Consider the following 23,854-nt stretch of genomic DNA (forward strand, 5'->3'; position numbering starts at 1 on the left):
TTTTATATAACCTCCAGAGCTTAGCAAAATGCTCTCCAGAAAGTAAGCATTCAGTACAAGTTTGTTCCAATAAATTAGGTTGAAACAAATTTTCCGTATAAACTGTAAATTCCTTGAAGACAGGAACCATCTTTTTCTTTGTATCCCTAACATGTCAAGCAGAGTTTCTTGTACGTAGTGAATGCTCAATAAAAGTTTATTGGTTGATTGATGGCAATAAGAAGTCATTCCTAGATTCAATATTAGAAGGGGTCTTAGAGATCACTTAATCCAACCCTCTAATTTTATAGGTAAGAAAATTAAGATTCGGAGACTTGTTTAAGGTCCCAATGATCAACATTTCAAAACTAATTTGAAATCATCTAGTCCAACTGAAGCAGCTAGGTGGCTCAGTGGATAGAGTGCTGGGCCTGGAGCTAGAAAGATCTGAGTTCAAATCCACTTCATTCATTTACAAGCTGTGTGACCCCGGGCAAGTGACTTAACCTCTATTTGCTCTAATCCACTGGAGAAGAAAATGGCAAACCACTCCAGCATCTTTGCCAAGAAAATCCCATGGACAATATTGGCAAACTATGGTCCACAGGTTCACAAAGAGTCACAACTTAACAATCCAACACTTTCATTTTATAGATGAGGAAATTGAGCCCCAGTGAGGTGAAGGGGCTTGGCCAATGTCACACAAATAGTAAATGGCAGAGTTGTTATTCAAACCCAAGTGCCCTGATGCCAAACTCAACACTTTTTGCTATAACAGCACAGCATCATCTGGTAAATATTTCCCATAAAGCCCCCATTAAAGTATAGTATAATATTTTAGTCATTAGCAATTTTCTATTGGACAGTCAGGTTAATGTAAGGAACCTGATAAAATTCTGGCCAGGGAACACGATTGTCCTCTGAAGGGTTTACAAGTTGTCTGGCATTCCTAATCTACTCAGATACTGTCCAGGGAATATTCAGTATCTCATGTAGTACAGGTTGTGAATTATTCTATAGGGACTGTTAACAAGACCTTTCTCTAACTTAGCCACAACCACTTCCAGACTCTCAGCCAGGGCCTCCAGGGCAGCCCCTTTTTCCTCCTCTTACACTGAAGCTTAGAAAAGAACTGGACTCATTCCCCTTGGGGGAATAGAGTTAGCAAGAATGAATGAAGAGGGGGAAATACCCATGCTTACTAATAACATTGCTCTGCTTTGACACGGATCTCACTGTGCAGGCTGCTATATTACCCTTCTCCATGTTATACCTTGTGAGTAAAATGAGTTATCTTGGATTACATTTATCCCATCTTTTAAGCCAAGTGGCTCCTGGATGCCTAACAAGGAAAGATGCTGATTTCTTAAATTACGCTCCTATATTCATATGCCACTTCCTTCCTCTTGCTTGCTTGCAAAATTAGGCAAGTCGGATCATAAGCTCCTAACCTTTGGGTTTCCAAACATCATTTGGGTTTGAAGCTCAGCAAAAAGACAGGCTGCAATCCCTCCTAGCTGCGGTTACAGAGTACCATTTTCTCTGAGGATATAAAGAGGGAGAGGGAAACAAGTTTTAGGGAACTCAAAAATGCTCTTAACGCTCAGGGTTGGGGGTGGGGAAGAGACGGGACGGCACAATTTGACATTCCCTGTGCAATACCAAGCAGACCAAAAAGCCCCCAGACCCGAGGCTTTGAGTTTGGGAGAAAGGAATGCCAGCATCCCCAATTGAACAGTCAGGACTGGAAAATTGGGTGTGCAGTGTGTACGCCTAGTGCCTAAACTCAGCAATTCCTAATTTCTTTTCTCACTCCGAACCCTTTTTCTAATTCGCCCCAGTTTCTCCAGCCAGAGAAAAAACTGTTGGGGAGGAGGGACGCTAGGGAGAATGGCTGCCCACAAGAGTTCGATCGGATAGGACTTCATCAGGATTCGCACTCAAGCTCCTCCCCAGTGCCAGGGGCAAGGAAGCCCAGGATCCTCTCTCCTGGGTCCCTTGTCCCTTGGCTCGGGCGAGCGCAGGTTTAGAAACAGGCACACAAACCAAAGCCCCGCCGCCTCTGCTCCTCCGGGCCCCATATATAGTCATATCCACCGTCAAATGGCAGGCAGTAGCGAATGGGCGAGCAGCCTCTGAGGGTGGAGAGGGGAGGGGAGAAGGGGAAGGGATTGGGAGGAGGGAGGGGAAGGGAAAAGGGGGAAGGGAAAAAAAAACTTTTCCAAAAAAGTATTGGCTGTCTGGAGGAATGCGGTCGCCCCCTTGGGAAAGTACATATCTGAGAGCAGCTGGCGGCTCAGCGCTCCCACTCCGCTCGGCTGCCTGTCCCAGCACAGACCTGCCTCCTCCTCCTCGTCCTCCTCCTCCTCCTCCTTCAGCCCCAGCCCCCTTGGTGCTGCCGCACCTCCTCCTCAGCGGCTACCCAGCTCCGGCTCAGTCCCCGGCTCCGGCTCTCTCCGTGTGCTGTCCCTGCCCCAGGCCCTCACTACACCGCCACCATGGATGCCATCAAGAAGAAGATGCAGATGCTGAAGCTGGACAAGGAGAATGCCTTGGACCGGGCTGAGCAGGCGGAGGCCGATAAGAAGGCGGCGGAGGACCGCAGCAAGCAGGTCTGCAGTTATCCTCCTTCGTCCCCCCTCCTCCCCATCATCGCCTCCTCCCCTCCGCCCCGGCCCTGGGGACTTCGGTGGAAGCTGCCACAGCCCACCTATTCAGGGACCCGAGTCCTCCTGGCCCCTCCATCCCGCCCCTCTCGCCCTTCTCGGATCTCTGGGAGTCATGCCAGGATAGCTAGACTTCGAATGGGGAGACAAAAAATGAGCCCGGCACATTTGAGTGTGAACTTCTTGGTTCCCTACTTGAACCTTTTCCCTACTGCCTCCTACTCTCGTGGTCATGGGAGAACAGTCCAAGTGCTGAAGGAAACTGATGTTCTGCCTTGGAAACACCTTTTTATTTTAAACTGAGGCACTAGGGGATGGTGTAGGGGTGAACCAATCCATGGGAGAGGGGGTGTTGGGACGAGAAGAAAGTAGGGATCTATACTTTTAAAAGTTCTACTGAACTTAAGCTATTAAGCTGGGAAGAGGTAGTTGGATTTTGGTGGGATTGTACTCGTAACTTGTTGGTTTATTTTTTACCCCAGAAGTGGGGATGGGGGGGGTGATGAAATTGTTTCTAAAGCCGAAAAGCAGTACAGAATGGCTCAATGGTCAAATGGTTAGAAAGAAGGGAGTGTTGGGACTGAGAGAGAATTCTCTAGCCACTGGGGGACTGGGGGGAGGAAACCACAGTGCCCGAATTGGGATTCTTGGAGGGAACAGATGTGTGAACCTACTCCCGCAGGTCAGACACTGTAAGCCGGGAGAGAATAGAAAATATCAGAAAACTGTACCTCCCCTCAGTTTGTCCCGTCTACACACACACACACACACACACACACACACACACACACACACACACACCGTCCCGCTGACCTCTGCCAGCCCACCCCCATCTCGGGCAGTGGCACATCAGCCTAAGAGCTGAAGCCAACCCTGTCGCCTGTGTGTGTGTGTCTTTGTGTATCTCTACATTTCCCCCTCCACAACCGCGCTCCCCGCGCCCGGCGCCCCCAGCTCGAAGAAGACATTTCTGCTAAAGAGAAGCTGCTGCGCGTGGCGGAGGATGAGCGGGACCGGGTGCTGGAGGAGCTGCATAAGGCGGAGGACAGCCTCCTCACCGCAGACGAAACCGCTGCCAAGGTACCGGAGGCCGGGCACCCAGCGCAGAAGTGTCTAACTCTCTCTCTTTCTTTCTCTCTCCCCTTCCCTGTCCCTCTTCCTCTCTTTCTGTCTTTGGCCTTCCTCTGTTTCTGTGCACCCACACCCCTCCCGTGCGCGATCACGCTGCCTGCTGCACTCCCCTCCCTTGGTCCCCTGGCCCTCTCCCCCTCCCTCGCGGCCCATCTCTCAGCTGGAGGACGAGCTGGTCTCCCTGCAAAAGAAGCTGAAGGGCACTGAGGATGAGCTGGACAAGTATTCTGAGGCCCTCAAAGACGCCCAAGAGAAATTGGAGCTGGCGGAGAAAAAGGCGACAGATGTAAGTGTCACACACATACCACTCCCCCCCCAGCTGCCCTCTCCTTCTCTCAGAGCTCCAGGTCACACCCCCTGTGCCCAGCTGTCCAGCACCTCGAGGGTCCCACTGGATTTGGGGGGGGGGAAATGAAAAACACTTTACCTACTCTTGGCCGAGTATCTACACACCCACCTCACCATTGGCATAGCTCACTGGATGCTGCCTCCTACTCGCTATTGCACATGTTCATTTTATTTCATCATTCTTATCTCTCTATTTCTGCCTTTTTTGGGGGAGGGTGAAAGAATAAGTGGAAAACAGGACATCTGGAGGCTGCTTCTGAGATGTTTACAGACCTACTGGTAGAAATTATTATAGTTTACAAACTCAGAGAGGGTTTGTGTACAGAAGATTGTGCTTTCCTGGACTTTCTTTTATTTTGAGGGTCTAGGGCACAGATCTTTGAAATGCAGGCCTGAGAATGCCTAAGGCCAGTGCTTTACCTTGGAAAGACTGAAATGACTGCAGCTTTTGATTAGGAAGTCTGCTTCTAGACTTTCTAGCCTAGAGACACTTGATGCCAATGATCCAGCCTAAGAAAGCTATAGTCCTCCACCCAAGGAGCAGCTAGGAAGATGATACTTGCTTGGGTCTGCAGTCTGTAGGAGTTAGATCCAGAAAGTAAGCTGGAGGTTATATATAGCTCAGTGCTTTATATGGTATAGTGTGTGATCTGCCCCCCTGCTCCCTCCTTACCCCAGCCCCCTAGCCCCACCTGTCAGCCTTCTGACAAGCATCACATAGTCTTCTATGTGTAATGAACAGTCAACGTCTCTAAAGCTCAAACAAGTTTGCATTCAAATTCCTCTGGACATCACTATCCGTTATAATTCCACATAAGTGATGCCTCTTCTTCCTTGTGAAATTTAGTCAAGTACTGGATTTCTAAAAGATTCATTTTGCTTTCACTTAGTTCATTCCTAAGATAGATGCCTAATTAGGGAAGTACTTTTTAGATTGTGGGTTAATAAGAAAGTACTTAGGATGTTAATCATAATTTCCTGTATTTATGATTGTGGAAAAGTGCTATTCTAAGTTGACTGTTGACTACAAAAGCAGATTTTTGTGTGCCAGAGAACACAAATATAAGATGGTCCATCATGGTAAATCAGAGCTAAAGATTGCTCTAAAATGAAAAGTCTCTATATTTTTTTTAACTCTAGGGCTATGCTTTTGCAAAGGGGAAATCCTTCTTGGACAAAAGCAAAGTTCTCAGTTATGAAATTGAGGTTCTTGGGGGAGGAGGGGGCTGACTGTCCCAGCTGAATCATAGCTTTATACTATTCAATTTTAGAAAGAGAACCTGAAAAAGTATGTCTCTGTGACTGTATGTATGTAATTCGGATCAGATGTCTTTCTCTGTATATGGCTAAAGGGATGGAAGCATGTCTACCCCCAAATTCTCCAGAAGGACCGTTTATTTAGCTTGTTCAAAAGAGCCGCTGATAGATCAAGGGGAGATATTCCTTATAAGGAAAAGAATGTGGAGTATTTGGAAACAGCTCAGCGAGAGTGAAGGCAGGAGAGGGAGAAAAATGCTACTTGAGCTCTTAAGAGGAAAAAAGATAATTGTTGTAACTGCAGTGTGCTGACTGCCATGCCCCTTTATTAAAAAGCCTCATTTAAAGGAGCTGTGGAATGGGGTGGGGCAGGAGTGGAGCAGATGATATTTGAAGTCAGCTGGGGAGTGGGGGAAGAGGACAAGAAGGGAAAAGACACAGGGATGGCTCCTGAGACTCCTTTAAATCTTATTTTATCCCAAGAGAAACTGTTAAAGTATATTGATTTATATCCCTAAATCTTTTAGTGTTGTTTGTAAGCTAAATGGGGAGGGGAATTAAAATAGTTTGGCAACAAATGATAGAATGATAGAACTGTGGAAGGGACCTTGAAAAATCACCCAGTTTAATACCTCAACCCCCCCTTTCCCATTTTACAGATGAGACTGAAGCCCATATTGTACAATCACACATATATTATCTCAGTTTTTCCTCTCAACAATACAATATTATTCCCATTTACAGATGGGTATACTAAGAGTGAGAGAGGTTAAGTGATTTAAACAATATTACCAAGCTAATTAGAGTAGAGTTAAATTTAAAGTGATTTACCACCAGAGAAAATCATCTTAAGACTTAGAGGAAGAAGATAAATACTCTTAGAGAAAAAATGAACTATTTAAGTGACATACATCACTTAAAAATCTTTAAAGGGTGCCTTTTCTTCTCCTCAGTATTACCTAGACCCCCCCCTTCCATCCCCCAATGGCCCAAAAAGTTCACAATGAAGGAGGTCAGAGTATTCTGTGTGAGTTTAGGGGAGGAGCTGGAGGCTTTACAAACAGAGCTGATGAATGGTGTGGAACAAAGTGAGAAATGAGGCCTACATGGTGTGAAGTTCCCCAGCCCTGTTTCCTTTGTCAGGTCTGCAGAATCTCTCCAGAAGTTTTGCTGCAAATGATTTAGGAAAGTGGTGGAGTTGTGTCTTCCCCTCTCCATCACCCAGTGCTCCACTCTACTCCACTCGTAATTTTTTGTTAGCTTTTTTCCCCAAAAATTTTTCTTTCCCTTTCATTACCACACTGCCCTTCTCCTAAAACAGACTTTTTTAAAGGAGGGAAGCTTGGGAATTCAATGTCCCCCTCCCATATAGAAAAACAGAAAGCCTGTAATGTATCATTGTATAACCTGAAATATATTCACTTTCAGCTCTTTTTTCTTACCAGGTCTCTGGGGTGAGTGTCTCTAGTACTATTCATCTTACAGATAGGTTAGGATTAGGATTGGATGTGTGATTTCATTGAATAAGGGAACTACCAATGAAGAGTAGCACTTTCTCTACAGTGTATAGTCTTAAAGAGTTGCTCAAGGGTCAAAACAGCCAGTGTGTGTCAAAACAGCTCTCTATCCATTAGAACACAATGACTCTCCTTCCTCTTTTATTGAGGACTTCAATCAGGATCTCAGATCCAGTGTTTTTGCTTTCAAAGTGGTATTTCTGTGTAGTAGGAAAAGGGATACCCTGGAAGTTTCACCCTTAGCACCTGGCTTCCGTGTTTAACGTTGTTACTGTTATCTGCTCCTGGACAAACACTTGCCGCAAATGCCCCAGATTTAAGGTGTGTCAGGTCTTGGAGTCAGCAAGACATGGGATCAAGTGCTGACTTTGACCCTTACTAGCTGTAAGCCCAAAATAAGAGGGGTTGAACTAGATGGCCACAAAGTTCTTCATCAGTTTTAAATCCATAATCCTCTGAATTTATCCTCAAGGTAAGTGAAGTAGGCCTGCAAGACCTGGGGGAGAGGGGAGAGGCAACTCTACACCTGACTTGGCCTGGATCCTCCTCCTTTTTTAGGAGGAAAGCTCTTCATTTAATTTCCTGACTAAACATTTCATCTTTACCCTCAAGACGGATGCCCTAGCATCCTCTTGGACGATGTACTTAAAAGTGGCTCTTCTACCCACGGCCACGAGGGGACGCCCCAGCTCTTCGCAGCCAGGTCCCGTTATCCCTCCCCTCCCCCGCCCCCCACCACCCTGGACGAGGGTGGGAAGGAAAGGTTAGAATGTAGCAAAACTTAATTTCTGGGGGGCGGGGTTGGGGGGAGAGAAGGTGTGTATTTGGGAGGGGAAGCGAACACTCCCCCCCAAAAAAAAAAAAAACACAAACCGGTGTAGCCAGTGACCACACTCGAGCTAAAGTGGGCAGTCCAGGTGCCCTTTCCCACCCCACCCCCAGCATCTTAGGAAGCCCCCCCCCGCCCCCTCCCCGGGACTCTGCGTAGTCTTGAAAATATCTGCATTGTATTCCAGCGCATCGCGCCCTCCCGGCTCGGCCCCTGCCTACAGGCTCCACCCGCCCCCAGCCCCGCATCCTGCTGCGCTCCGCGCACCCGCCTGCGGTTGGTTTGTTTGCTCTGCGAACCGCGGCTACTCAGACTAGCCCGGAGAGGCGGGGGGGACTTCCGGGGCTGAGCCAGGAGGAGGAGAGGGAGAAGGAGAAAGAGAAGGAGAGGGAGCGGAGAAGGCGGCGGCGGCGGCTCAGGCCAGTGCAAAGCCAAGCCCGGGGAGGGACGGTGGAGCAGCCGCGCCCGTGCCCGCAGGCTCGCGGCCAGCCCCTCCGAGCGTCCTCCCGGTGCAGCCCCTGCCCGGTCTCCTCCTCCTCCTCCTTCCGCGCTGCCGGTCACCATGGCGGGTATGAGCTCTTTGGAGGCGGTCAGAAGGAAGATCCGGAGCTTGCAGGAGCAGGCTGACTCCGCAGAGGAGCGAGCGGGGAGCCTGCAGCGGGAACTGGACCAGGAGAGGAAACTGAGGGAAACTGTAAGGCGGCATGTCGCGTCCCTTCCCCTCCCCTGCCCCCAGCCCCGCGTCCCTCTCCGCCTCCCGCAGCCCCCAGGTGCGGCCCTTCACCCCTGCCTGCACTGGGTCCTGCTGCTCTCCTCCTCTCCCAGGGTGGCTTCTGGGGACCCCCACCTGTTCCTGTCCCCTTCTCTACCCACGTTGCATATCCGTACTTATATTGCTGTCAGAAGGAGCAGAGTGAGAAGGCCTAAAAGTAGGGAGCCGACACCCCCCCCTTCACCCGTCATTCCTCCTATCTTAACGGGGGGAAAGGAAAAAAGAATATCTTTTGCAGAAGAGGCAAGAAAGGATTCTTCCAGGGGCCTATCCATTTTTTCAGGGGTGGTCTTCATTCCTACCCCAGTTCAGTGTCCCCAGTCTTCCTCCTCCTCCTTCCTAATGCTATCTTCTGTATTTATGGGGAGCGGGGTGAAAGATAACCTCTTTTGGGTAGAGAGAAGTAAAGAAGAAAGCAGCAGGCCTTCGGTCTTTAAGAGGGTGACTGCTGTGTTAGAGGCCTAGTGATGCTGAACCTGTCATCCCCGTTGACCCAGAAGTTCTTGGAACCATATTTCTGGGTGGTGGTTGATTAGAGATGTGTAGCACCCAGTGTTTGGTGGGGAAATTACCATATGCAGTCCTTTTTACGCTTTCCTTGTGCCCCTTTCTTTCCTCCTCCCCCCCCCACCCCCATGAAGCCTTCTTATACAGATATCTCATTGTTACCGAGGCTTGATGTATTGGGTAACTTCAGATGAGTGCCAACATTTATTAGGTGCATTTACCCCGCCACCACCACCCACTCCAATGTAATACCAGGCCTCATTCCTTTCTCCCAAGGCAAACATCTACAGCAAATATGCATAGGATTTCTTAGAGGCACTTAAGGTTGATTGCGTCTTGTGGGTTCTGTGTGTTTTGTGGATCAGGAAATTTTTTTAGTACTTTCGAAATTATTTTGATGAAAGTGAATGTGACATCCAGCTGTGTTGTATGTGTAGGAGTGGTTGGTATCAAGTTCCTTTTCAATAACTGTGACTATAAACAGAAATTTGTGTGAACCAAGTTAACAGAAAAGTACAGCTTGAAGGCTTTTTTGCATTAAAAAGTTAATAATAGGGAAAGCCTGAAAGAATTTACTTCTCAAAAAAAAAAATCCTGTAACCCTGGGTTACCCTGGGTTCTCAAAGGGCATGCCTCTGAAGACCATGTCTGGTAGGTACTACCAAGTCAGAAGAGCTTTAAGTACAAACCTGGCATTCATAAGAAGACCAGCCTTGCTGAATTTAAGGAGTATCATCAGCTGGTTGAATGCCCACGAGGTGACAGATCTTTTTTTTGGTTTTTTTGGCCACAGCAACTCATGAAATGGTCTAAGATATGGAACAAGTACCCACACTAATGAAATTGAGCATCTGTTGAAGTATTGATGTAAGGGAAATCATACAGGCGTTTTTTTCTTCATTTGGTTAAAAATATAAGACACTATAAATCTTTCAGCTATCTGAATGGTAACTTTTCATCCCTCACTGGGTCTCGTAGTCACCCAAAACCCTATCACAAGCTGGTCCTTTTCCTATTGGAGCATTACAACTCTAAACTTCTTAATACTTTGCACTCTAGGATTCCTTTCCTTCCTGTCTCATACCAGGTATCCTTGTGCAGAAAGAACTATCAATTTTGCCAATAAATTTGTCTTTAAAGATCCTACTTAATCCCATGGATAAATCTTTAAAACTTGATGCAGAGAAAAAATAAACTGAAAACACAGATTGGCATGTAGGGTGGAAGTCTGATCTTATGCAAATATTACCAGTTGATGTTGAAACCCCTTCACACTAAAGAGGGAGTTCACAATACTGTAAGGGAGGTTTCTGTGGTTGCTCCCTTAGCATAGTGATACCTTTGCATGCCAGAAGTATGTTTTATGAAATGTTATGTCACTTTGATCTATATTTTTCCATGTTTTCTGCATTTTATTCACAATGACCACCCTGTGCCATTTGTCTGTAGATACCACCAACATACTTTTCACATAAGTATTTTTTTTTGCTTTTTAGTGAGGCAATCAAGGTTAAGTGACTTGCCCAGGGTCACACAGGTAGTAAGTGTCAAGTGTGTGAGGTCAGATTTGAATTCAAGTCCTCCTGACTCCAGGGCCGGAGCTTTTTCCCTTCGCCACCTAGCTGCCCTGATAAGTGTATTTTTTTAAAAATGTGTGCAGAGATCAGTGTATTTTTTTAAATAGCTTTAAATTTCTTAAAATCAATAAAATATACAGTATACTTTTAAGAAAGGTTGGTCTATGCAGATGTTGTATTCAGGACTGTCATAGGATTTAGAACTAGAAGGAAGCTTTAGGTGGCGTTCTGTTTTGTAAATAAAGAAAACTGAGGCTCTGAGGGGAAATGAATTGCCCCCAAGGGCCTGGATTATAACCTAGTTCCTTTGACTCTAAAGCCGATCTTCCCTTGGATGACATATCTACAACTGGTAGATCATCCAATGACTCAGGTCATTTAGCCCAATCTCCTAATTTTACAGATGAGGAAATGAGGGAGTTAGAGAAGTTAAGAACTTCCACCCTACCATGTGGTATGGTGGAAAGAACACTGACTAAGGGGTCATCCAATCAGAATTTGAATTCTAGCTCAGCCAGTTATTATTTCTATGATCTTGTTCAAGTCACTGGTAAGTGACTCCCAGGACCCTCGTTTCCTCATGTGTAAAAGAAGAGAGTAGGATTAGATGAACTTGGAAGCTCTTTGCAATTCTACATTTATGATCTATGTTATGTGCTGCTTTCCTCACACCAATAACATAGGGCTTAGACCAACAGAATAGAATAGGTTGGAGACTGAGACCATCTACCTCCAAACACTCCTTATTTTTGGTTGTCTCAAAAACTGGCACTTGGGTAGCCAGTTGGAGGTTTTTCCTTGGTGGTAATCAGGTGCAATATATCTTCAACTATGTGTTAATTAGACTCTGGGTAACAAGTGTTTCTCTGGCAACAAAGGGAGCAATATATATAATGTTTCTTCAGTTATGAGCCATTGCAGAAAATTATTATTAACCGAGATTGGCTGCAATGGAATTCTTCAGGACAAAAAAAAGAAGAGGTCTACTCCTAGTGTGACTTCTTCATCCTCCTCTGCTTTCACAGAGCCTTGGTTTCTCCACGCCCCACCCCTCCAGATGTACAGCCCATCGAAGAGTTAGAGGAAGACAGCTTTACTTGGCATAGTGGTTAACTCTGGATCGGTGGTTCTTAATCTCTTTGGAGTCAGGGATTTCTGTAGTTGCCTGAAGCCTACATACTCCTCAGAATAATGTTTTTAAACGGTTGAAGGAAGTGTTAAATTTCAGTTAGAGGTTAGTGAAAATAAAGATTTAAAAAAAACAACAAGCCAACACTGCTGAGACACAACTTCCTTGCAGAATAGCATTCTTCTGGTGAGGGTCTGTCCGGTCAAATAGCTTCTTAATAATGCTGTGACCCAGAGAGTACACTGCTTCACTATTTTAGATCGTGGGAAGTAGGCAGTTTACTCACATTCCAAGCCATTTCCCCCCCTGGAGTTGGTAAATATTTTTGGTACTCAGAGAATCTGAGAGTGAATTTTGTTAGAGCATTTTGCATTCTCAGTATGGTTCTAACTGGAATGTATAATCTCAATTTCCTTTTTTCATAAATAAGTGGGGCAAAGGCATTACAATGCCTTGTTCTATGAGACAAATAGGTCTCATAAAAGAGAGGCTTTGGCATTGTTGGGGAAGGTTGTGTTTATCTGTTATCCATGGGAGGGCCCCTTAATGTCATCAATGTTCTCTCCCCTTTCCTTACCATATAAGGACAGACGTTTTGCTTGGCTGCAAAGTCACTTGTGCTTTATACAGCAAGTTGGGTAAAACTCTCCTGGTGCAACTACACATAAAATAACAAGACCCGACCTTTGGCCACCCTGTGCTCTACCTTCTCACCCAAGTTAAGGGCTTTATAGAAGAGCTTCAGTCATGCTAGAGGAATGATTTCAGTTTCAATAATGCCTTTCTACCAGTAGATTTTTATATTTGCCTATAACTAGAATATTTTTTAATTGAATGCCTTTTCCTATTTTTAGTTGTTATTTTTTAATTGGCTTGAGTTAAAATATCCTATCTTAAATTAAAACCTAGGTCTTGGTGAATTTTCTTCCTCATTCCCTTAGAGGATAGATGTGATCTGGAGTAATCTCTAGCCAGGTAGGGTCATGCTTTCTGTTTTATATAGTGATATACATGCCCACTCTTTATTGCTACCAGGGAGCTTTGGAGCATGCCATGAGGGCCCAACACTGGGCACACACACTTTATAGCAGAGCTGTAGTAGGATTCTAATCAATACAGCAGCACCTTTTCAAAGTAGCTCATTACAAGAAGATACACAGCAACACTTCTGAAATAAAAGAAACTAGTATCTCTAAGTGAAAGACTTAGCTGGCGACATCAACACACACCAGCGTTCAATGGCAGTTTAGGAGGAAGTTAACCCAGTCAACTAAAGGTGATTTACATGATTGGACATAATTTGCTTGGGTTGGGAGGAACCCACTTGTCTTTGCTTTGGTTTCTCTATCTGTGTTTAAATAACAGATAGGCACAGGACTAGGTGTCTTGCTGGCAGAGATAATACTTTGGTATTGTGGTAAAAGGAACTTTAGAAATAGCTAAGTGGACCTCAGACCTTACAAAAAGCATCAGAAATAAGGATTCATGACAGACAGTGACAGTAATCAGAAGTTAAATGCCAGAGTTCCTACAAGTCAGGAAGGGGGTGGGGGAATGGAATAAGGGAGAAAGTACCCTTAAACTGTGAGGTAAAATATGTGATCTATTCCAATTAACATAACCAAACTGAGAATGGGTTTATGTAAATTAGGCAGCCTCTGGGGCCTGAGATAACCATGAGGTGCCAGGCCTCTCCGGATAGAAGAGTGGTAACTTAGCTGTATTTTGCCCTCAGGGTGAGTTCCAACTTCATTCCCCTCCCCCTAGTCCCAGGTCTGACCTTGTAATACTCTATACTTGTCTTAACCTTACTTAAATTTGCCTCCTCTTTGAAAAGTATCTAACCCGAGGGTGGGGAGCCTGCAGCCTCGAGGCCACACGTGGACCTCTAGGTCCTCAAGTGCGGCCCTTTGACTGAATCCAAACTTCACAGAACAAATCCCACTTAATAAAAGGATTTGTTCTGTAAAACTTTCACTCAGTCAGAAGGCCACACCCAAGGACCCAGAAGGCCAAGTATGGCCTCCGTGCCATAGGTTCCCCACCCCTGCTCTTCAGTTGCTTCGCTGTTTGCCCAGTACAAGGCCCCTACTCATCCCGCCTTATTTCCACCATTTCCCCCAAAACCAGAAGGCATTCGTACCCCAAAGGATGCCCTTTTGCTGCTTGGGTGCAAGTGGTCTGCTGCTAACTGGGTCAACATTAGATTGTAAGCTCCTTGAGGGCAGGGACTGTCTTCTGCCTCTTTTTGTATCCCCAATGTTTTAAACCATACCTGGCACGTAGTAGGTACTTCATAATGCTTACTGAGTGATGGGTACTTGGAGAGAACCTCTAAAATTAATGTTGTCTATAATAGAAAAGCATGGAGTGAGCGAATCCAGAAGATCCTTCTTCAGGGCTTCTTGGAGTTTTTTTGTGTGTTTGTTTTTTCGGTTTTAATCAAAGTCCTTTTAATGTCTGCCTCACATTTAAATATAGAAACAAATATTGTGCCTTGAGTTTGCTCTGTTGAATGTCTAGCATTTCTACTACTAAAGATTTGTTAGGTAATTAATTAGTTATTTAAATAATTAATTTAGTTCAGGCTCTAATAGTAATCTGGGTAAAGGGCCAGACTGTTAATTCAGTATATAAGGATTCTAAGTTCTCTTTACTAGGCACTGGTGGATACCAATAGGAGCCATCCTGAATCTTTAGATTTGAATTCAGGAAGACATGAATTTGGATTCTCCTTCCAAAACCTACCAGTTATATGAGCATGAGCAAATCACTTAATGTTTCTGATCCTCATTTCCCTCATTTGTATCTAGGAGATATTAATACCTACAGTGCCTTCCTTATGGGGTTTTCCTGAGGCTCAAATTAGATAATGATTAAAAAGCACTTTGCAAGCTTTAAAGCATTATGTAAATGTCAGTTATTATTAGAAGATAACAGTGTCTGAGCTGGAGAAGATTGTTGAGGATGCCTAGAATGGGGGGGGGGCCAGACACAGGAATTAGGGAATAATATTTTAACACAATGTATAAAATAAATGTGAATACTATGTAAGTGCTGGGGGGGGGGAGAAAAAATGTTAGTGACTGAGATGGTCTTAATCAAGCAAGGCTTGCTGGAAGAGATCACTTTTTAGCCAGATCTTTAAAGAAATACAAAGTTGGTGGGAGGACCTTTTGATGTAGAGAACGGTATGTGTCAAGGCCCATAGAGGGGCAATAAGTAGCAAATAAATGATACTCATCTTGCTTGGTAATTTGTCATCTTGAGCCAAGGTGGGGGAGGGCAGGTTCCAGGTGATAAAGCTAGTGTTCAGAATGTCACCTCTAAGTCAGTTTAATGTAAATCATCTTTCTATAGTAAATAAAAAGAGGTTTTTTCTTCTATATTTTGTCCTAGGCTCAAAGCAAAACATGGCTTTTGGTGGCTGCAACAGCAATTGAAAATCATTGTTGACATTTTTCTTTTTAACTTGCTACAGGGCTTTTAACAAGGATATTGACCTCCTTCACTAAAAAGATTTGGGGGCCTGAGTGCATAGCTGAACTATAAAGAGTTAATTTTTAAAAGAGACAATTACCTATTCTTAAGGAATTTGTTATCTCTAGCTGCACCCCTCCCCCACTCTCCCTAAAAAAGAGCTGAAGTAAAACCAGGGTCTTTTATCCACTGTTGGGTTCATGGTTATGACCCATGTTGTAAGGAGACCATTCATTGTTCCCTAGTGTTTTTTGGTGTTTGAATTTATCTTTCGTTTTATTTTGCAAACTCCTGCTCCCTCATCCAAAAGGGCTGCATGGAACATTTGTGTTTTAAATTAATTTAAAATTGTCTCTTGAGATTTTTAAAGATTTTCACATTCTTCCTCCCCAACTTTAAATAATTGGAGATACCTTGGGGTACAATAGAACTGGGGCAGAGAATCCTAATTGTAACCATATCCCTTTCTGAGAACCTAACATAATTTTAAAATATATATATATATATATATATATTTCATTTTTTCCCCAATTACATGTTAAAATGATTTTTTAAAGTTTGAAGTTCCAAAGTCTAACCCCCCCTTCCTGAGACAGTAAGCAATCCCATATAGTTTATATATCTAACATAACTTTTAAATAACTAGAGTCTGTGTGTTTATCAAAACCTGAATGTGAGAAGGTCTGGATTTTTTTTTTTCATATTTTCTTTTCTGACTCAGGGATTGTCATCTGTTAATCTTTCCCTATCTTCATTTCCTATAGATCTAGTCCATTGGTTCTTAATCTTCTTTGTGTCATGGATCCCTTTGGCAGTTTGGTGGAGCCTACGGACCTTATCTTAGAATAATTATTGTATTTCAGTGTATGAAATAAATATATGATTATAAAGGAGACTATTAGCTTTGAAATGTAGTTATAAAGTATGTTTTAAAAAATTCACAGACTCTGGGGTATGAACTTCTGAAACAACTCTTTTATTTTCTAGCAAGTAGCACAGTGTCTTTGCACACAGTAGGCACTTGGTAAATTGCTTATTGAATAGGTTCATTGATGCTAGTCAAGAAAACGATGGATGAGCCCCCCGATGAACTTAGATTCTTAAATATGTACTATGATTTTTAAAAATAAGAATTCCTGCTCCAAAACCCCACATCACCCTAGTAAGATATTGTATATGTAAAGCAGATGGAAAATGCTATGATTTCCATTTCTTCAGGTTCATGAATATTAAAATAGCCACAAATCAAAACATGCACCCCGAGCTAAACACCGATGTAAATGTCTGAGTTTCAGAATCCTAGACAGCAACAGTTTAAGTGCCAGGAAAGCAACATTTTATATCTGAGAGATAATGCACAAAAAACATAGTATTTGAGATGACTTCCTCCTTAGTCCTTTGAAACTTTGCTGGCATTTTCCCAAAGCAGCCTTTACTTGTAAATAATTTTCAAATTATGAAAACCCATGATTGTTTCGATTATCAAAAAAGTTTGATTGTTTTAGGATCCATTGTTTTAGTAATGTTTTGCATTCCAACTGCTTTGAAATCTAGCATTCTGTCTCGGAAGACTGATTCAGAACTGTGAGTGGCAATCACTAGGTTCTTCCCTGTTTGAACCCAAGTTAAATACAGAGTGAAGTTTATAAAGCGTAGTTCTATCCACTCCAAATCCTTCTCCCTACTCTCCAAAGTGAACATAGTTAAATGAGAGCTGATTAACTCATGTTGATTTGCATTTTGATAATGCACAGTATCAAACCCCATTGACTTTTAGTGAGCTTTATACAAAATCATTCTGTTGATGCTGGGAAGCAGTGTCATGTAGCAGAGGACTGAATATGGAGTCAGAAGATCTGGATTAAAAACCCAGCCCTCTATAGTTTGCTACTAGACTACTACTGCTACTAGCTGTAGCATTATAGCTCTAGGACTGAGAGGGAATTCAGAGGCTATCTGGACTAGAGGTTTTAAACTTTTTTTGTCTTGGGTCCCTCAGGTAATCTGAAATCTGTGGATGCTTTCTCAAAATGCTTTTAAATGCTCAAAATGAAATATATAGGGTTAAAAAGGAAATTAATTATATTGAGATACAGTTATCAAAAAAAAAATTTTTTTAAGTTCCCAGGCCCCAAGTTAAAAACCTCTGATCTACACCAATTCCTTTTTTCTTTTTTTTTTTTTGAGCTCGAGTTTCTTTTCTCACTCAGGCTGCAAGTGAAGCAGCCAGCCACTCCTGGGCATTACTCCATTTCCAATAGGCAAGGAAGCTTTGACCTGCTGTTTCTGACATGGGCTGGTTCTCCTCTCCTCAGGCAGCCTGGCAATCTGTCCTCCCTCCCACACTTCCTGAGAGGTAACCAGATGGATGCCAGATTTAGTGCTGACGCTAGATTGACTTTAGCCTTTCTGCAGCTCAGAACTCCCAGTTTCTAGTGACCCACCAGCCTCAACCTCCCCAGTAGCCAGGAATATAGGAATGCAACATGATGCCCAGCAAACCCCTCATTTTACAACTGAGTGAAGGCCCAGGGAGGTTAAATGAGTTACCCAAAGTCATATAGGCAGTAGGAATCAAAGGTAGCATCCAAACCCAGGTCCTCTGACTTGAAAGCCAATGTTCTTTCCACTAGAGATCACGTTTCTTTACCTTTAAAATCAGGCATTGGACTAGATTATCTCCCTTATGGTCCTAAATCCTGTGATCTTATGCCCAGTCATTTCAAACAGGTATGTGTTTGCCATCTGGTTATACATCAAAACCTTCAAGAATGAAAGATGTAATTTATAAGTCATGAGTATCTTGTTTGCTTTTTTTTTACTAAAAAAATACTTGATTCAAAGAATAATTTTCTTTCTTAAAAAAACCCAACAAAGCAGTTAGCCTCCTTCATTTTGGTAGTGTGTAACATAGTTATTTGCATTTTAATATAAAGATTAATTCTGGACCCTTCAAAAGGTAACAGCCCTTTTGCAAGAGGCTGACCAGAAGGGAGGATTGTCATTCCTAGGTGCTATTCCTGATGTTTTATGGCCTGGGTTAAGCCTGGGTAAGTTATTTCTCCTCTTTCCATGCCTAAATTTCCCACAGTGAAATAGAGACAAAGATGGTTTTTGGTAGCAGTGGAATCAGATTTTGAGTTCTTTGAATGAAGAAGCCAAGAGCTTGTGTTTTTTAATTCTGTCCATCTGCCCCCCAGTTACTTTACTGAGCTCCTATTTTTATTATAAATTAGCCCGTTTAGCTGTAAGTGAAGCAATTAGCGATTATTTAAAATTATATCTCTAGGTCTAGGCATACAAACAACTTATAACTTATTTTAGTTATAAACACATTCTAGAAAATCTAATAGTTATCCAATGAAGTTAACAAGAGTTTGTAATGATGCTAAATATCAACCACCTGGTTAGACTACAGATTCAATTCTAAAATGTAGATTTTAGATTGTTTCTTGAACGTTTTCTCCACCTTTGGGGTCATATCTTTCACTCTGTTCTTCCCTTGCCTAGGCTGAAGCTGATGTAGCTTCTTTGAACAGACGTATCCAGCTGGTTGAGGAAGAGTTGGACAGAGCTCAGGAGCGCCTGGCAACTGCCTTGCAGAAATTGGAGGAGGCTGAAAAGGCAGCAGATGAGAGTGAGAGGTAGGAACATCTAATCCAGGTCCTTTTACCACAGGTCTCTTGCTTCAGAGGGCAGCATGGTCTGGGCATTGATTAGTAGGGGATGGATGGAGAATTAAGAGTCTTTTAAATTGGGAGTCAGGGGAGCTCTGAATTTTTAAAAATTCTATTATCTTTAGATTCCAACTATAGTTACTGCCCCATCAATGGGCTTACTTAACTCAGTGTATTTCTAGGTAGAGATTTCAAGATTATTTCTTATTGTTCAGGTTCCTATAGTGATTATATGTATTTATAATAATTTTTAGTTAGTTTTTCTCCAAGGGAGGGAGTGAATTTCATAGGCAGTTAACTCTTGAATAACCATGCTAATGTCTGAGGAGAAGAAACAAAGATGACATGATAATTCTTTTAGGCATCGTACAATAATTTTACTGGGGGCTTTAGAAAACAGAGAGTTGAAGTAGTACAATTCCTTTATTTTATAAGGGCTCCAGGATGCAAAATGACTTTCATGAAGTCATGCTGATAGACCTGAAAGAACCCTGGTCTTTTTATTTCCAGTTTTTTGCATATAGGACTCACCACACAGTGTAGCATAGTAGATAGAGAGCCAGTCTCCAACTCAAGTCCCAACTCTGACATATAGTAGTTATGTGATACTGGACCAGTTATTGTAACTTTCTCAGCATCCCCAGGCAATTTTCCAAAACTATAAATTGTAGAGTAGGTGCTAATCTATATACAGATGAAATTACAGTTTAGATCAAAAATTTTAAAAAGATCCCCTACCGTAGTATGGCTTATTTTTACATTGCTTTGTATATGCTGTAAGTCACATAATATTCCCTAAACAACTACATGTAGCAAACACCTGTTTTATACGTGGTATATAAAAACTGGTGTTTGTCTTCTCTTTTTACACCAACATTATAAAGACCACTGTGTGGTGGTCTACCTGGTAGATTGACTTAAATGAGGATATCATACCCCACCCCTCTTCAGGGGTATGTTTTGTCACTGAGTAGCTGCCTTCTTCCTAAAGAGGGTACCCTTTGAACATCTAGGACACATAGATTTTTATTCATTCATTCATTCATTTGTTTATTTACTTAAGACTGGTTTTTCTTCTCTAGCCCAGGCTAGAAATCCAGCAGCCACTTACAGGTCTGATCCCACCGTAATTAGCATGGGAGCTTTGACTTACTGCATTTCCACCCTGGTCTGGTTTGTTCCTTCTTTAGGCAATTCCGGTGCTCCCACACATGCACTTCCAGGGGCTCACCATATTTATACCAGATTTATTACAGATAACGATCAATTTAGCCCACTATATCTTAGAACTCCTGAGCTCAAGCCATCCACCAGCCTCAGCCTCTCTGGTATTATTGATTTATGTGTGTACTGCCACGCTGGCCCCAGCACATATTTAAGATAGCAAAACATACCTTCCTGTCGTTATTCTATATAGTTTGGGTTTAGGCATGGTGACCTTGACACATTAATTCTAATTTACTATGAGATGCCTGGCCAATTTGGTCTCTATACCTAAAGTATGAGATTTTAATTCACAGTGAATTAAAAGCATTTTGTATCACTTTTCTATTTTTTCCCTTTGTTTTTCTTGTCACCCTCCTTTCCTTCCCTAACTCCCCCAAACCCCCAATAGCTTTAGTCCTAGAAAGTCATGCTTCATAGTTTAGAAGGGGAAATGGTAGCCCTGAACTCTGCCTTGGCCTGCTAATATTATACTAAGCACACAAAATCTAAATCTGGGGTTTCCTTGCTTGTCTTTTCTCTCAGAGGAATGAAGGTCATTGAAAGCAGAGCCCAAAAGGATGAGGAGAAAATGGAAATTCAGGAGATTCAGCTTAAAGAGGCTAAGCACATTGCTGAGGATGCCGACCGCAAGTATGAAGAGGTCAGTGTCCGCTGGGGGACAGATTGCAGGGTTGATGCCCCTCAGTCTCCTAACTCTGACCTCTAAACTTTCTGACAATGACAAAGCCTTGAGTTTACCAAGGAACTGGTTTGCTGCTCTTGAAGGAATGACATGAGAACTCAAGCCCTTGGGACCTTTGAAAAGCACACATCATTTGTCCATAACAATGTCTGGTGGTGTTTTTTTTGGATCCCATTAGGTGATCGTGAGTGGAAATTTTAGCTCTTTTTAGAGCTGGTATTTAGTATCTGGTGAGCAATCCTCTTTGCTCCAAAGAAAAAGTTTCAGAATCCTGAGTGCTATGAAAGAAATCACTGTGATGTAAGGACTGAGGACAACAGCTTCTCTCCCAAGTCATCTGTTTGATCTGAGTCTAGTCATAAAACAACATGCAAATGACTGTGCCATGGGCAAGTGACAAACTAGACAATCCCTTTTTTACCTCTCCTCCATAACCTCCAGTCCCTTACTACACAAATTTAGCATAACACTATAAAGCCTTGTTGTCAAGTAAGGATAAGACAATATTATAATGTGGATTCAGATGTATGGGTCAAATCATGTCCCATAAAATATAAGCACATACATTTAAAAAGCCTTTTAGCCAACATTTTGTAAAGTGATTCCACTGTGTTCTTATTTCCCTTTTTTTTTTTAAATCAATTGCTGCTTTCATCATGAGGAATCTGAAGTAGCATTGAGCCTAATTTTTCTGTTTAATGCCAGTTCCCAGAGCACATTATTTGGCTATTTCTGTGGCCTTCAAAGTATCACCTGTCTCTTAGATTCCTATCTTCCAGATCACACAGATGTGACTTCTTAATCACCTTGTACATTAAGGTACTCAAATGATCACTCTTGTTTTCTTCTCTTCGTTCTTGACCAACTCTCTAGAAAACCAAGAAACAATTCCCTTTGCAAGGAGCATATTATGTGTAGTTTAGAATTGTGTGCGGCTGTCTTTAGGCATATGCAGCATTTTGGTATCCCAGACAAAATTCTTTCATCCTTTACATGGTAGTCTGCAGGAAATGCATAGCTTATAGCTTTCCTACTGTCTGTTTTCAGTATTCTGAATTTGGTGTCCCTCTTAACCCACCCCACATTGGACTGTCTGCTCTAAATAACCCAAGTTTTTGCCTGTGCCAGACACTTAAAATTTGAGAGCATTTAATCATAAACTATAGTTCTATGCTCTCAGAAGCAGAAAGAAGCCTCTGGTGGCTTTCTTTTTTGTCAGGAACACCAAGCAGAAATTCATTGCTTCATTCTAGTCAGGGAAGAATGAATTATCCTTGACCTCCACTCATTATGAAACACAGGGCACCAGGGGCCTAAGACAGCCAAAAAACTTCTGCTACCTGGTTTTGTCTATGGCCTGATGTGTGTTGGGGGGTGTTGGGTTTGTCTTGCCACAGGTGGCCCGGAAACTGGTCATCATTGAGAGTGACCTGGAGCGTGCGGAAGAGCGTGCTGAGCTCTCAGAAGGGTAAGTGACCTGAGTGCCACCAGGATGTGTGTGGGGTGCTGCCAAGCAGTGACTAAACAGCATGACCTACTGGCAGTTACACGTTTACTTGTTTTCAGCTCGAAGCTCCCTGTTTGCTCATTTAACTGGGATGAACCATGAGCGTGGAAACCAGGAGGACATATGTGTGGGGTGTCTGTGTGACTGCGTAGATCACTGCATGCATTTACTTGCACACTGATTTTGTGAATGGCCTTGTGCATTTCATGTGTTCACTAACAGCCAAGTCCGACAGCTGGAAGAACAATTAAGAATTATGGATCAGACTTTGAAAGCATTAATGGCTGCAGAGGATAAGGTACTGATGGCTATTGTATGGTTCTTAGGTTTAACTGCCACCCAACAATCTTTCAGCTTTCATCGCCTACTGGTTCATTTGGTAGTAATGACTTCACTTCCACTACACCCTTTGCTGTCTCTTATATCTTGCTTTAAAGTGCTTTCTTTTTGGTCCTTTTTTGATTCTTTATTTTTCCTTCATAAACAATCTTTGGTGCAGCATAAAAGAAGCCGAGTCATCGCACTTAAAAGCTATTTTAATTATTTCACACTAAGCCCCAGCTTGCTTTTTTACCAAGTTGGGGGGCAATGAATGACTTTGAAGAATTCGAGCATTTTAACCTGTGATGGTTTGGCTACTTTAAGGCTGCTCTTTGTCTCTAGAACTCAATTTTCATTTTTCTCCATCTCTCTCCTTTTTTTCTCCCGCTATCCTTTCTTTGGCTTGATTTGATCTCCTGCCCTCCCCACCTTTCCCGCCTCTGTTCTGAAATAATAGCAAATGTGCCGAGCTTGAAGAAGAGTTGAAAACTGTGACGAACAACCTGAAGTCACTGGAGGCTCAGGCTGAGAAGGTAGGCCAGAAGCATGATGTCGGGGGAAAGCACTTTTTAAAAAAAGTATTCACAACAGCAGCCCCACATTTCTCTTTGATGTCCCCACAGACTTAAAGCAACGACTCAGCAGGTGTTTCAGGAAATAGCTAAATTCTGAGTCTACCACTAGGGGACTATAAGAAACTTGATTTTTCTTTCAAATGAAAAGATTATGTTAGATTTGTGAGTTATATTCAGCAATGAATTTTTTTTAAGTTCCATGCGGATAAATGATGACCAGTGGCTGGTTCTCCATGTAAAACAGAGTGGCTCAAGGAAAGCTTTATTACAGTCTGCTGTTAGTATCTGAAGTTCAACTATACCCATATCTGAGTGATCCTTAACAGCTTTGGGGGAGGGCAGGCATGTGGTTCTAGGTATGGGGAAAACACATGTTTATAGTGAACTTTGGCCTGACATGTGGAATAATCTTTCTAATTACAGTACTCACAAAAGGAAGACAAATATGAAGAGGAAATCAAGGTCCTTTCTGACAAACTGAAAGAGGTAAAAAGAGTATGAGTAGAATTTATTTGCTGAACTTTAAGTGGAGATATGTGGGCATCAAACATTCATTTTAAGGTTATAAAGCTTCAAACTATGTGCTGATGACCATGTGTTCATCACTATTTATATTTATAGGGCACCCTTAGAGTCTATGTGCTGTCCTGCCATCAGTGATTGCCCTAAGATT

The 23,854-nt window shown here is 42.8% G+C and overlaps 1 protein-coding gene across 24 annotated transcripts in view; it reads left to right on the plus strand.

The window, feature by feature from the left end:
- Positions 1–2,253: 2,253 nt before the first annotated feature.
- Positions 2,254–23,854, plus strand: part of TPM1 (tropomyosin 1) — a 32,707-nt gene continuing 11,106 nt past the window's right edge. The window contains exons 1-8 of one of the 24 annotated variants that reach the window (XM_078151188.1): positions 2,256–2,591; positions 3,600–3,725; positions 3,937–4,062; positions 18,703–18,836; positions 20,619–20,736; positions 22,176–22,246; positions 22,508–22,583; positions 23,605–23,667. In XM_078151188.1, coding sequence (XP_078007314.1) covers positions 2,478–2,591; positions 3,600–3,725; positions 3,937–4,062; positions 18,703–18,836; positions 20,619–20,736; positions 22,176–22,246; positions 22,508–22,583; positions 23,605–23,667 — 828 coding nt within the window. In that variant the 5' untranslated portion in view covers positions 2,256–2,477. Of the gene's footprint in view, positions 2,592–3,599; positions 3,726–3,936; positions 4,063–8,100; positions 8,422–18,702; positions 18,837–20,618; positions 20,737–22,175; positions 22,247–22,507; positions 22,584–23,063; positions 23,140–23,604; positions 23,668–23,854 lie in introns of those variants that run through there. The other 23 variants (XM_078151187.1, XM_078151189.1, XM_020968610.2 and 20 more) reach the window with 23 other exon arrangements.

This window comes from Phascolarctos cinereus, unplaced genomic scaffold (assembly GCF_003287225.1).
Source record: "Phascolarctos cinereus isolate Bilbo 61053 unplaced genomic scaffold, phaCin_HiC Scaffold_3;HRSCAF=262, whole genome shotgun sequence".
In the NCBI taxonomy this organism is placed as follows: domain Eukaryota; kingdom Metazoa; phylum Chordata; class Mammalia; order Diprotodontia; family Phascolarctidae; genus Phascolarctos; species Phascolarctos cinereus.